Source organism: Malus domestica, chromosome 05, assembly GCF_042453785.1.
Source record: "Malus domestica chromosome 05, GDT2T_hap1".
Lineage (NCBI taxonomy): Eukaryota > Viridiplantae > Streptophyta > Magnoliopsida > Rosales > Rosaceae > Malus > Malus domestica.
Window position 1 is genome coordinate 8,400,223 of NC_091665.1, and position 14,938 is coordinate 8,415,160.

The window sequence follows — 14,938 nt, forward strand, 5'->3', positions numbered from 1 at the left end:
AGAATCTTTTAGGGTGACGAGGACAAAACTTACTTTCGAGTGTGTCCTTCCAGTGTTGCGTTCGTCAGAAAACTTTACATCCGCCAGGGTCTACACCTTTATCATCGCGTGTCTGGATTGGGCAGAATAGTACGTCATTAGGATAATTGCATGCGTTTGAAAGTAAAATTTGTGCTTCTGGGTTGCAACAACTATCGCCAAAGTTAGCTTTTGAATTTTTAATAACATCGAGGAGAGCTTTTGAACTGTAGAATACAGGTAACTGTGGAATACAGGTAGTCGGGCCCCCATCTCTTCTCGCATGATGGTAGAGCTTATTGCTACTTTAGATACCGTCAAACATGTGAATAAGTCCTCCGCTGCTTCTAGGGAGGTGATGTCGGGTACTTCTTCAAGTCCTTGAATGTGCATTGGCGAGCCTCATCCCAAAGTGCATACTTCTCTGCCAAAGCAAAAGAGTCTGTCAGAGTTAGATCTTCTTTCATGATCAATTTTTCGAATAGCGGGTGGTCTGCTGGAAGTCCTTTTTGGAAGGCTGCTCTAGCTATCGAGTCGTTGCATTCGACTATTTTTGCCTTCTCTACTTTGAACCTCCTCACATAGTCGCGAAGTGACTCCTTTGGGTTCTTCTTGACGTTAAACAAATGATCAGATTTCTTTTTGATCGAGCGATAGGATGAATATTCTTTGGTGAAAACCAAAGAAAGTTCGTAGAAATTCCGGATGGATTGTGGCGGCAGGGTGTAGAACAAATCTTGCGCCTCGCCTTGTAGAGTAGTGGCGAATATCTTGCACATAAGCTCATCGTTGTTTCGATAAAGGATCATTGTGCTTCGGTAGCGCTTTAAGTGTCTCTCCGGGTCTTCATCCCCTTTGAAAGATGTGAAATGTGGCATGCTGAACTCTCGTGGAGGCTCTGCCTGCTCGATCTCGTCCGTGAAGGGTGACCTGCTTATGTTGGTCATGCTCCATCGTAGTGCCTCGTCGGTGACCTCGTTGCGTTGGAAATCATGCAATCGCTTGGTCAAGAGTCTCTCTACTTCTTCCTGAATTTGCCTTTGTTGGGGTAGCGGAGCTCTCGGCTGCCCCCAGCCATGACTTGGTGGTCTAGACTGCTCTTCCATGTGTTTGGCTCGTCTACGCCGCAGATGCAGTGCATGTGGTACGTTTCTAGCAGGCGAGCGAGTTCTTCGCAGGCTGCTGGTTGAACTTGAGCTGGATTGAGTGACTGCCTCTTTCCGTCCGTCGTGCTGCCTACTCTGATGTGAGGTGGATGATGCTCCTTGTGGGTTTAGCCGCGAATGAACACTTTGTCCGGAAGGTTGCTCATGTTGACTATCGGAGTGTGACCCCAACCGTGAATGTATGCTCATCCGTGGGCCTAGTCGAGAGTACACGCTCATCCGCGCGCTAAGACGGGAGTATACGCTATCTCGGGGGCCCAATCGGGAATGTACACTGCCTGAACGTTCGACTCGTGGCTGGTCGAATGGCTGCTTGCCGGGACGCTGCTGGAAAGGTTCGTCTGCCCTTGTCCTACTTCGGGATACCTCGTCCGGGGCACGTTGGATCCCAATGCGTTGCAAAAGTTGATTCACCAAAGTTGTCTGTTGTGCAAGGGCGCTCGTCAACTCTATGACTTGTCGAGACAAGTGTTGTTCGCCATTTGGATTGCAAGAGCTTGGAAGGAATGCGCCTCCTTAGGCAGTGGAAATGTGGTAGACTCCGGGCGCGAGATTTGAATTGGGAAATGTCAAATCCGCGAAAAAATATGGTGAGAATGCCCCCGGCTCGATGGTAGGTCCGGATGGTTGAGATAGTCTTGGGTCGACTTGGGCTGCTTGGAAAGCCACTGGAGCATGATGGGCCGTGATAGTGGGCTGCTCGTCGGGAGCAAGCTGGGTCATGAGAGCAGGCTGCTTGGCAGGAGCAGGTTGGGCCGTGAGAGTGGGCTGCTCGACGGAAGCAAGTTGAACCACGAGATTGAGCTGCTCGTCGGGAGCAGGCTGGGTCACGAGAGCAGGCTGCTTGGCAGGAGCAGGCTGGGCCACAGGAGTGGGCTACTCGACGGAAGCAGGCTGGACCACGGGAGTGGGCTGCTTGGCAGGAGCAGGCTGGGCCACGGGAGTGGGCTGCTTGGCAGGAGCAGGCTGGGCCACCAGAGTGGGCTGCTCGACGAAAGCAAGCTGGGCCACGGGAGTGGGCTGCTCGTCGGGAGCAGGCTGGGTCACGAGAGCAAGCTGCTCGGCAGGAGCAAGTTGGGCCGTGAGAGTGGGTTGCTTGACGGGAGCAGGCTGCTCAATGCGCGGTGCATATGAATGCGAGGCTTGGGCTTGGGTCCACGTAAACTCAGATGGCACGGCTTGGATCGTGGTCTTGGTACCGTGAGCCTTGGATGGCACGGCTCGGGCCGTGGTGAAGGCTCCATGGACCTCGCCACGAGTGGCTACCGAAGTAGCCACCGCGGTGGTTCCCATGGTGGCCGTGGTGAAAGCACCATGGACCTCGCCGCGGGTAGCTACCGAGGTAACCACCACGGTGGTTCCCATGGTAGAAGCTTGTGGTGATGATGCCGCTCCCCTTATTGTCGCATTTTGCCTCACGGATCTCTGGGCCGTGGTGAAGGCTCCATGGACCTCGCCACGAGTGGCTACCGAAGTAGCCACAGCGGTGGTTCCCATGGCGGCCGTGGTGAAGGCACCATGGACCTCGCCGCGGGTGGCTACCGAGGTAGCCACCACGGTGGTTCCCATGGTGGAAGCTCGTGATGATGATGCCACTCCCCTTATTGTCGCATTTAGCCTCACGGATCTCCGCAATCCCATTTCTTGAACATTAGAATTTTCACTTGTGGAATTTTCTAAATTTCTAGCCATTATATTTTGCTTATACGTTTTATCAAAGAACCTTTGCAAGTAAAAAAATTCTAATAATAAGAACGTATGAAAAATATTCAAATGGACTAGAAAATAAAGAAAAAACCTTTTTGTGCGAGAGTCTTCTACGAGTATGGATTTCAACTCTCAATGAAAGCACCAATTTGTGGATGCAAATTTCTTCCTCCTTGATCTTGGACAATTTTGCACCTACAAAACAATTAACACCTTAGGTTAAGGCCAAGAGCCTCACGCGCCCACGATGAATGGGGGGGGCTTTGGCCGAAGAACCTCCGATGCCAAAGTTAGAATTTAGAGAGAAATAGTGTTTAGAGAATTTTGGGATTTTTGCCAAAGTGTTGGAATCGATTTTTTGGTGAGAATAGGCGCCTATTTATAGAGTTAGGAGGTGGCTAGGGTTTTTAGGTTTAATTTAGGTTTAATTAGCCAATTTATTATGATTAATTGGCTAATTTAAACATAAAGGAATGTTTTGATGGTTATGGGTTTAATTGGCTAGCTAATTAGTGTAATTAAAAAGGGAAAATGGTGGAAAAGGTAGAGAATATGATAGGCTCTTTTTGGATGGGAATGGCCGGCCCTTGGTGTGATTTTGGGGTGATTTGGTGATGTAATTAGCCTTTAATATATTGATTATATTAATTGGTTGAGGATGTTATGGAATGTTTGAAATAAATGGCTAATTGAATAAGGAAAAAATGAGGTAAAAACATATATGAAATAGGTTTTGAATTGTTACCCATTTTGGGTACTTCTGACTTGGTTGATGGATGATTTTCCACTGCTCGCGTGTAGGAGACCCGGTATGCCTCGAGGGTATTTTTGTCCTTTTTGTCCAAAAAAACCCACGTGTCGCCTTGTGAATATTTTTGGCTCCACATGGGGCATCTGATTAAATGATCTTCTTGAGAGCACACTTGATCTTTTTCGTTGTCCAGTTGATCATTCAGTCGTTTAATGGATGTGGACTGTGGAGGGAGTATTAAGAAAAGCACTAGGATCCTCCATGCTAAATGTGTTTTAGTGCATTTTTTTGTCACTCTTGCAGTTGCAGGTGGGCAAAGATATGTTGAAATGTGATATTCTCCTGTAACTATAATTCTACATGTTACATACTGCAAAGTCGGTGGACTTATGCCGGACTTGCGGTGACGGACTCAGTCCACCGGTGCCACACTCAACGTATCGTCTACGTTTTTTAGTACATCACGGCTTGAAAGCCTCTGAGAGCCTCTGAGGGTCTGTGAGAACCTCTGAGGGTCACCTAAATGTCTGAGCAAGTGGTGAAAGAGAGAAGACTATCATAATTGTGAATGTTGTGCAACAGAATTTTTGAACCAAGAAGAAAGATCTAATTTTAGACGAAAAGGAACACGAAGAAGACCATCATAGCTCTTTTGTTCCTGGACCTTGATTCCAAAGAAGAAGAAAGACTCTTCATTTTCCCACGTAACCAACTCCTCAATTTTTTTTAGTTGTTGTTCAATCAAATTGTGCCAATTAGCATTTTAATTAATAAAGAAATAATGCATTATTCAATATCACCATTCCCTCCACCGTTACCCTTGTCACCACCTATATCCCTTCCCCCGGGCTAATTAACACCTCAATTGGCAATTGGTACTTTGGTGCTCTATTATCTAGTGCATTTTTTGGCCCTTTGTATTGGGTTAGAATCTTTTTAACTCCACAGTAATGCTCCCGAAATGTCATCATGCACTTACCATTTGTTAATTTTTTTTCCCTCTCTTACAGAATTCATGATGACTAGTTTGAAGTATCAATAACAGCTCTCTTTGTTCATGGTTATTTTCCTTTCGATGTTCCGGGATTTGGCAAGATGCGTTGTGAGTTATGTTTCTTGGCGGCTTTCAAATTTGAAGATCCATTGCGTAAGAACATCTCCAAGAAACTCTACAAATAGGACCCTTCATCATTCTCCACTTGGCTAAGTTGGTTTAAACTCCTGAAATCCCCAAGGCATAACAAGAACCACCATTCCTATTTCCTACTCCCTAGGCTTTCAAGCCGCGGTGTACTAAAAAACGTAGACGACACTGCTGAGTGTGGCACCGGTGGACTGAGTCCGTCACAGCAAGTCCGGCGTAAGTCCACCGACTTTGCAGTATGTAACATGTAGAATTATAGTTACAGGAGAAAATCACATTTCGACATATCTTTGCCCACCTGCAACTGCAAGAGTGACAAAAAAATGCACTGGAACACATTTAGCATGGAGGATCCTAGTGCTTTTCTTAATACTCCCTCCACAGTCCACATCCATTAAACGACTGAATGATCAACTGGACAACGAAAAAGATCAAGTGTGCTCTCAAGAAGATCATTTAATCAGATGCCCCCCACTAGACATGAAAAGACAAAAACCAATTCCAAAACATGTCAAATATTGCCGACCATTAACAGGATTGTTTCCGAGCTTACTATACTTTATGACGTACTCCTTTTGTGCAGAACCAAAACCAACGCAGAGAAGAAAAGCGAGAAAGAAAATTAAACCACAACTTCCAACGTCACAGTGACGAAAAACAAGAAACAATTCTCGAGCCAACATGTTCCGCAGATTGTTGCACAAAAGGAAACAATTGCTATTGAAGTGTAGATATTTTACTATATATTTTGCCCTATTTTTAGTATTAATTTATTTGTTATTTTGGTAAAATTTTGATACTTTGATTTATATTCTTAATATAGGATATTCGACTCCCTCTCGAGCAAAAAGTGATCAAACGGATGAATTTTGGAGTGATTCCAATTAGAGGATGTTCGTGTGCCTTTCAAGATGATTCTATCAAAATTCCAGATTTTTCTACCAAGCCGTTTGACCATGGTGATGAAATTAAGGCCTAGCGCGCAGCTTTCCCATATTGACGTTTCTGGACATTTTGGGTATTTTGGAGGTCAAGATGGCATATTTTAAGAAAGAATCCTTCTGAGGAATTGTAGGGGAAGTCTTCAACTTTCAAAAGAGACCTTTGGGACCAAATCAGAGTTGATTTGGTCGGTCAAAAGTCTGATTTTAGTTCAAATAGAAAACCTTTTTATTTTCTGTTTTATTATTTAATTATGTTTCCTAGTTTTACTCTTTAACACTTTTTATGGTTTTATTTTGTATTAGTATAAATAAGATATTTAGCCATTAAGGGTAGAGAAGACAGGGGGAGAAGAGTGGAGGAAACGCACACACTACTTAGGGTTTTGAAGTTTATTTTCAAGGTGTTTTCTATTCTTGTTTTTAATAATATTTTGTTTATGGTTGTTAGTAACTAGTTCTTGTTTGCTAGGGCGAGACCACGAGCCTTAGCAAGAATATGTAGTTTTTTTTTTCAATTTACTTATGATATTATGCATGCATGTTTTGAATTATTAATCACCGTTTTAAACTATCTAAGTGTCTTAGTGATTTGTGACCATTAGGATATTTAGAAAAGTAATTTGATGCAATTTTGGTCGGAAAGTTCCCTGAAATTAGCGCTGACTTCTTGTGGTTAATAAATGTAGTTTCACATAGAATGAACACCACGTCTTAAAGATTGCATGGTTTTTCAAAAGGTTTTCATAAAGTATAATGAGTCTTTCATGTTCATATTTGAACTGAACGTCCGAACAGGTTGCATGTTAAATATAAGTTCTATATTAGAGGTTCCAAGTAGAATATATATTAGGAAAACCTAACCTTCAAACATATGCGTGGTTAATTGAAAGAACTACATATGATTGTTAAGGTAATGGCGGAACCCTAAAGTTTTACAATTTAATTTTTAAAATTTATTTTCTTTTAGTTTATTTTATTTTATCACTTTATTTAATTATTTTCTATTAAATTCGTTTTTATTATTTTAAATAACAAAATCAACATTTTCTCAAACTTTGTTTTAAATAAATAATTAAGATTTGATTTAACATAAATTATTCATTCAATCCTTGTGAAGAACGACATTGCTGGAGCTATCTATACTACAATTACCTTGTACTCTTGCAAGTAATTTAATGTTTTTATCCTTACTTTTACATGTGGTAAAATTTCTATCAGCCATCACTCATAAAACAAAGACAGGACCATGCTGCCAAAGAGTAAATCAATTTTCCACGTTTACAATAATAAAAGACACGAAAAGAATCCAGATTCAAAGTGCTGCTAAACACCCAAGAATATTTCTTTCAAATATCAAAAGGCAGGTATCCAGCTTTGTTGTCTGAGTCATGAATAACGAAACAATAAACCACTTAAAACAGGTACTTAGATATCCTCCCTCAGAGCAGAGGGGCACGAAAAATTTTGAATCGTTAATCAATTCTAGTCTTGGAAAAATACAGTACATCCTATACTCTCTAATACCGCAATACGTATGGTACTTTGAATCTGGATTTGTTCGCTAGGCATTTGCTTCATATTAAAGCAATCCAGCATTCACAACCAACCTTAACTTATGCTATGTAATATGTGCATTACCCTTACTGCATTGCAAATGACAAGTTAAACCACCCAATCTGCATAATCAGAAACTCATAAACAAAACCAAACAATAATTAAGGGGAAAAAAAAAAAACTAATGAAAAGGACCTGAAAACTCTGAATTTTAATTATAAGGACAAAATAAAATGTAAAGTGAATAGTACCAGATTTGACTTTTTAGTGTAAAGATGTGGTTTTTCATTAAAGTAAACAGTACCGTAGACTTTTCGTTAAAATTCCCAAAAAAAAAAGGACGGAGAAGCACCTCACCATTTCATGTGAATCCCTCCTGATCCCCTACTTTCCAGTTTCCACCCCTCTCCCATTCTCTTCCCCAAAGCCAAAATGAATAACAAAGAGATGATCATTAATGAAAATAATAAAAGGATGAATCCTCCCTGATCCCCTATACTTTTGTTTCATCATCTGTGAATTCACTGTTAATTAGCAAAAATAATGATCATTAAAAAGGTACAATAGCAGTAAACAAGGGTCCACGGTACAAAAGGAAAAAACCATCCGCAATATCAGAGACTACAAAAAGCATCACCAAAGACTCTAAGAAATTAACATAAGGTTGCCTTCCAATCTAGGATAATGGTAGGTCGTAAAGAGCCCTACATTCTGTTGAAACCGAAGATAGGAATCTCTTGCTCTTCCAAAGCTCCTCCACCCACTACCTCCTTGTAAATGTCAAAAATCCTCCAAATTCCTCTACATCCAAATAATCCACAAGAAAACATAGCAGGCCCACAAAACCCTAGCCTCCTTTTCTCTACCAAACCCAACAGTACCCTTATGCAATCTTTTGAGTCCTCTAGCAAGTATAGATCGGCATATTGCACCAAACTTAATGAACAAGAAGGTACAGGGAAATAAATGATATAAGGCCTTGTATAAATAGATTCTTCCGCATAACTCAAACAGTGATGAATCAATCAGGAATCAATTTAGAAATGAAAGACCTACCATCAATACAGTTTCTCCTTATATTTTCAAGGCTTGGTGATTACCATGTTGCTCCATTTGCCATCTTTCATGAGGAGAGTGTTGCTCCATCTTCACCAGAAGCTCTTTGGCCGTTGTAGCAGAGACAACTATATGCAGAGCACCTGGCTTCATAAATCCTTCTTCAATGACAATAATACCATTGTCATTAGTGAAAGAATGCAATTTTTGTACCCATCTAAATTTGGCACCAACTGGCTTTTTATGAGCCCAAGTTGGGCCAGGGCTATGATTTCCAACAGATATTCCATATGCTCCAGGAAGAGCAACAAAGCCATCAACTTCTTGAGCCAAATAATCTTTACCGTGTTGTATGCTTGCAACTATTCTTCTCCAACAGTTTAGCCAGATACCTCAATAAACATGACCTCTTTGAATGACCCCAAAAACACGGCAACCTCCATCATGGTCTGGGATATTAAACCCATCAACCTGACAATTCTCCCACCATATACAAAAATTATCTTCTTTTCATCAGTTCATTGCCCAACTCAAAATAGCATCTGTGAAAATTTTCCTTTTCATCAGTTCTTGCCACTTGTGTTGCTTTCTTACATTCACAACTGCTACGTTTTATACTATCTATAGTCAACGCCAAACCATTTGGGAAAAAAAGGTTTTGGGTTCCCTGTGAATGACGCAAGGGACGCGCACATGTTCCATTCCCTTTCTAATCCCAAAAGAATGGGAAATTGCTTAAAGCACACCAACATAAAGAAATGTTAATGGTTTCCTAACAAAATCCTAGTCATAGGATCAGCAATAAGATAACAGATAAACAAGCTTCAACCCTGATTAACGAAAAAATAAGGTCTATGTTATAGAATGCCAAGATTTCATAATTTCAGCACAGCTGAAAAATCAGATTATCACCATACCTTTGAAGATTAATCTTTCCACCACAAGATTTATCTACATAAATCACACTAACATTTTCTAAAACTAAAACCTGAATTAAGTTCACATTGCTGCAGATTATATAGCAGATTCAAACAGTGAGAGCCATGAAACAAAAGGCATAGAAGCTCTACATCATTCAATACAACGAGCATCCATAAAGCAATTACAACAGCTAAAGCAGCAATGACAAAAAGCAAAAGTCTTACCCTTACTTCCCTAATTAGCCTTAACCTTGTCATCTCCCACAACATTAAGTATGGGCAGACTACTCAAAAACTCGTCAAGACCTTCAAAAAACCCGATTCCTTCAATATTATCCTCCTCCCCATTTGCTGTCCCATTCCCTTCACTCATTGTCTGAGCTGCAGGCTCTTCCACCTCATTATTACTGAACTCCACATTCAAATCCAACTTCCCCAATGCAGCGGCACTTCTTTTTCTTGCACCAGAAGTTGACTTCTTACTTGACTCTGCCTTCGACACAGACCCACCACCCACACCCCCACCAGTGCCAACCTTACCCTGCCCACCGGAATTTTGACTTCCCTTCCTTATTCTATCTGAAGCTCTCACCGGAGTCTTAGCAGCGGAAGCCTTAGCTCTTGCCTTTACAGCCTTCTTCTTCCTCCTGACCCTCTGCCACTCATCATCATCAGAGTCCTCACTTGGATCCGAAACATCAAGCAACGCCTCTTCGTCATCGTAATAGACCCTCGGCCCCGAATTAGCAATCTTGGCTCGTCCGGTATTCTTCTTCCCTTGTATTGGGCAGGCAAACATTGTCGAAAATGGCGTCCACTCCCCAGATGAGCCGCCTGTATTTTTATCATTCTCCAATAACCCCAATGGGAAATACCCCCAACAGCAAAAGTTCACATCACCGCCTTTCCCCGCCAGAGGCGGTGACGCTATCGCCATTGCATTGAATGCCCTCTTACAATTCTGACACCGAAGCATGCAATCCTCGTAAACGCTTGGATACTCGAAGAGGTTATAACAGTAAGGACATGAAGTCCAGAAGCTCCCCGATTTGGACACTGTTTGAGGCCGAGTCAACTCAGAAGGGGGAGCTGACTCAGAAGGGGGAGTTGACTCAACGGGGCCAGTTGATTCGGAGGGCGCTTGAGTGGACTTGGAAGGCGGAGGAGTTGATTCAGAGGGCGGAGGTGCTGGCTCGGTCACATTGATGGGAATCGGATTCGGCCTTTCCTCCTCCATCGACGGTCTTCCGTCCTTACTTTTAGGGTTTTTTCTCACTTCTTGCTGCTGCTGCTGCAGCAGAAGATGTGGAAGTTCCTGATATTGTTGCCGGTGCTGCTGAGAAGATTCGTGGTGATACTGCTGGTTCTGCTGCTGCTGCTGCTGATGTTGGTGTTCTGGTGGTGGTGGTGGTTGTCGCTTTTGTTGAAAATGCCATTGCGGTTGTGGTCTCTGCACTTCTGGTTGTGGTTGTGGCGGCGGTGGCGGTTGAGGCTGGAATTGTAGTAGCTGCGACGGTTGGGGATGAAATAGAAGTGGCTGCGGGGGCGGCGGCTGCGGCGGCTGTTGCTGAACATGATGCATTTGCAAGAATTGCCTCTCGAACAGCTGAGTCGACCCGGATGAGGGCGAGTCGAACCGGTTGAACATGCTCAACTCGTGGTCGTAGATGGCCTTCTTGTTGGGGTTAGAGAGGACGTTCCAGGCCTCGGAGACCAGCCGGAAGGCGTGATCGGCGTAAGGGAAGCGATTCCGATGCGGGTTCAGCAGGAGAGCGAGTCGGCGGTACTGAGTCGCGACGATTTCGAGGTTCTGAGTGTACTGGGCGAGTTGTAGAATAGCGTACCAGTCGGGCTGCTGGTTTTGGCTGTTGATCTGGGATTCGGCGGCGAGCAGGGTGTCAGCGACGGCGATTATCTGGTCGGTGGCCTCGAGCCTGGGGTCGGTCTCTCGGGCTCGGATCGCGAAGGTCTTGGTCCCCTGTAGGTCATGTGCCGACAGTAGCTTCACGGCGGTGCTCAGCCACCGCTCCGCCTCCGCTCTGTTGGAGTTGAAATTGAAATCCATTTCTCACTCTCCTCCCTCTGTCTCACTCCCCCTTCTTTGTCTTTTGGTGGTTTTGGGTGGAGTTCGGACAGAGATGAAGGGTGCGGGTTTTTTGGGTGGACGAAAGAGGACCTGGGTTTTGACTCAAATGACGGGGACTGGTTGGTGGTTGGGGTGGGAGAATGGGAGCTGCAGTAGGGGTATTTTGGGATCGAGGTAAAAGTTTAATCTGATAAATCTGGGTGGCGTTTTATCTGGATACGCAGTGAGAGTGACACGTCACACGTTGATGAGGGTTTTGAGCGCACTTGGACTCGGTTAATTTTACCAACGCACTGCTACTTGTGTGACTTTTGACTACTACTTCGTCCGCAGTGTAATTAGTCTGTGATGACTTATACGTGGTCGGGTCATGGAACACCGGCACGCCCCTTGGAAGTCGACAATGGATCTCTTACTCTTTTGCTAATCCGTATTCACAATGGGTAGAATTGAAATGATAAGGAAATGAGGAGAATTGGAATCCCGATTTTCACCAGAGTTGTTTATGACGGTGTCTAGAATTGAAGTAGAAATGATGTTGATTTCATATAATACTTGCGTTCTTTCTTTTGAAAATAAGTTCATCCTCTCTTTGAAATTGACATAACTGAACTACACTTGGTAATGTGATTCTCTAGAATGACATGGTCCCACTTTTTCCATAATATCCTTGTGAGGGAATACTCTTTGATTGGAGACTAGATCATTGTTGGATGGAAGAGACCCTTTGGCATGTGATTGACCACCTATTTCAAGTGATCAATTCTCTAATGTCATATTCTCTAGTGATCGATGCTCTATTGAGACTACCAAACAAGGGTGCTCTACTGAGACCACCAGACCAGAGTGCTCTACCAAGATTGTTACGCCCCAATCCCGACATACGTCCAGGATCGACACGTAACATCACCAATTACATATATATCTAACATACCCCGCCTTCGGGATATGTGCAAAGCACAACTCAAGATCCAACTGCGTAGTAATTTTTTGTACACTTTATGGATGCATCTAATCTCGTTGTTAGACTGCCTACATACTGATGTGAAAATTACTTGACACACAAATTAAAACCCTATGATTGTAGTATATGTAAGTAGGGATCGTTTTAGGCCGGGAATTAGAAGGGATGCTAATCTACTCAATTTAAACTTTAAAACACTAAACTAGACTCAAAAACAGCAAACTACACTCTTATGACTCAAAACAGACTCTAGGGAGTGATTTGGGCGAATTTAAGATTATGAAGACTCAAAACACTAAATTAGACAGATTTGAACTCAATTAGCTAAACTAAGACACCAAATAAGAACTAAGGGGGTTTTTGGACGAATTTGACAAAACTAAGTGACTTGCAGCAAACAAAGTAAGTTAAAACGAAATTAAGATGAATTCAAGGGTGAAAAGCTAGTTAGAGGATCCTTCTCCACACATGAACATATGCAACAGAAATCGATTTCCAGTATTGTTTCTTTAAACTATGAATGACAATGCCCCAAATTAATCATGAATGCACAAATTAACTGTCAGATTTCCCTAAATTCATTGAATTGAATGGACAATACATCACAATCAAATTATTCTCCTCAAGTTCCTTATATGAACAGCATGATAGAGATACATTCAAAGATCATTAAGTTCCATGGAAATCATAAGCATTGACAATGCTATCATAACTATGAACTGCATGATACTCTAGCCAAAATCTACTTAACACGATTGTGACTAGCAATCTTCACTACTTTTAATTATAAGTACCTAACGATTAGGTGAAAGTCCCTTATAATTTAGCATCATATTCATGTATGCAAACTAAGTATGCATCCTTAATCAACACACAAGAATAAGTTATCAATCAAATAGATAAGTAAATCACATCCATGTTTTACGAAACAAAAACTGAAAGGAATCAATTCATATTAAACATATGTCCATGGCTTTGAATTCACCTCTAACTAAGAAAAACTTAGTTACACATGTTCATGGCAATTGAAAAAAAAAATTGAAATAAACAGTGAAACTAAAACGAGGGAAGAAAGAACTCTTAGAACTCCAATGGTTGCAGGTGGCTTGTGCACAAGGACCTCCTTCATCAATGGAAGGCACGGTAAGACTCTCTTCCTCTCCAATGGCGCAGCAAAGTGTGTAGAATGGTGTATGTGTTGCGGCAGGATGTGTTTCTGAATGGTATGGGGGTGGTGTACGAATTTTGGCTTAAAACACACATATATATATAGGCACAACAAAACCCTAGAGTAATCAGGTTAGGGTTAGAACTTAGCAGAAATCAAGGATTAAGGCCTAAGGTTTGTGGCACAAAGGTCTAAATCCACCAGGAAAAAGGGGTTTGGCCCAATTAATTTCTGAAAAAAGGATTTGCATAACCTAAATCCATAAGGAAAAGGATAATTAAATCAGAATCCAAAGGGAATTGGGTGAGGAAAGGTGCAACTGAAATTAGGAGGGAATGGGAGTGGCTTGCAAGGCAAGGCAAAGATTTCTATAAGGGTTTAGGCGCCAGATATTTAGGGTCTTCTAGAAAAGGTGGTCACGGCACCAATTTAGGGTTCTAGAAGGATAAGGGTGCAGATAAGGGTGCAGCATTAATGTAGGGAAAGGATAGGCCTTTTAGAAATCAGGTTTTTAGGTCCCCTTGTAGCTAGATTTAAGTCACAAACTGATTAAGATAGGATAACGCTAGATTAGGCAAGGATAAGATAAGATAAGGTTAGTTTGGATAAGATAAGGTTGGATAAGGTTTTGGATAATGTTTCCTCTTTTAAGACGATTCCTTATCTTCTTTGTCTTGGATTTATTTTCTTCATTTTTCTGCACATTCCTAGCCTTTTGAACTTCAAATTCGTCCATCCATCTTACTCCATTCATAAGCTATCCATTTTGTGCCCAAAATTGCTTCAAAATGCTTCAAAATACACTTTCTTGCCAACTTTGCTAATTAGACCTACAAACACACAAAAATAGCTTAAAACACTATAATAAGTAAGAACTAACAACATAAATGCAAGAAAACAAGCTAACTAAGTCGCATAAATATGCTCCTATCACATACCATAATTAGGGATCAAGTCATTCATAGTTCGTCTTTCACTACACTTGAACAATCATCACAAAAATCACTATGTCTCAACATAATACCACACAATAGGCATGCAATGTTACGAGAAACATTCGACGAAGCGCAACATAAATCTCTAGCCATATTGGTCAACGAGTCTAATCATAATGACAACAATCACAACCAACATCATTCCACAATCACATCAATCAATAACACATACCATATACCGAAATGCAGGGCTAGAGCGACACAGTTTGGCCGAAGCCTACATCTCTGAAGTTGAAATCAAATCCAAGAAATCAACAAGTCAAATGATGCGATTTCGAACTACTCAACAAAATCCATCACATCGGGTTCTGAACCACTCAACGGAACCAAGACACCAAAGGAGATTTAGGACCACTCAACGGAATCAAAACTAGGATACGATTCTGGACCACTCAACAGAATCGCAGAGTAGAAGGGATTCCGGACCTTTCAAAGGAATCTGAGCGGATACGACTCCGGACCACT

General features: G+C 42.1%; 1 protein-coding gene across 1 annotated transcript; it reads right to left on the reverse strand.

Moving 5' to 3' along the window:
* Positions 1 to 9,213: 9,213 nt before the first annotated feature.
* Positions 9,214 to 11,516, reverse strand: LOC103444997 (uncharacterized). The gene has a single exon (XM_008383965.4). The coding sequence runs from the start codon at positions 11,323 to 11,325 to the stop codon at positions 9,496 to 9,498; it is 1,830 nt and encodes a 609-aa protein (XP_008382187.3). The 5' UTR covers positions 11,326 to 11,516; the 3' UTR covers positions 9,214 to 9,495.
* Positions 11,517 to 14,938: the final 3,422 nt, after the last annotated feature.

Excerpts from the sequence above, each read along its gene's own strand:
- LOC103444997 (XM_008383965.4), bottom strand. The coding sequence starts at position 11,325 with ATGGATTTCAATTTCAACTCCAACAGAGCGGAGGCGGAGCGGTGGCTG.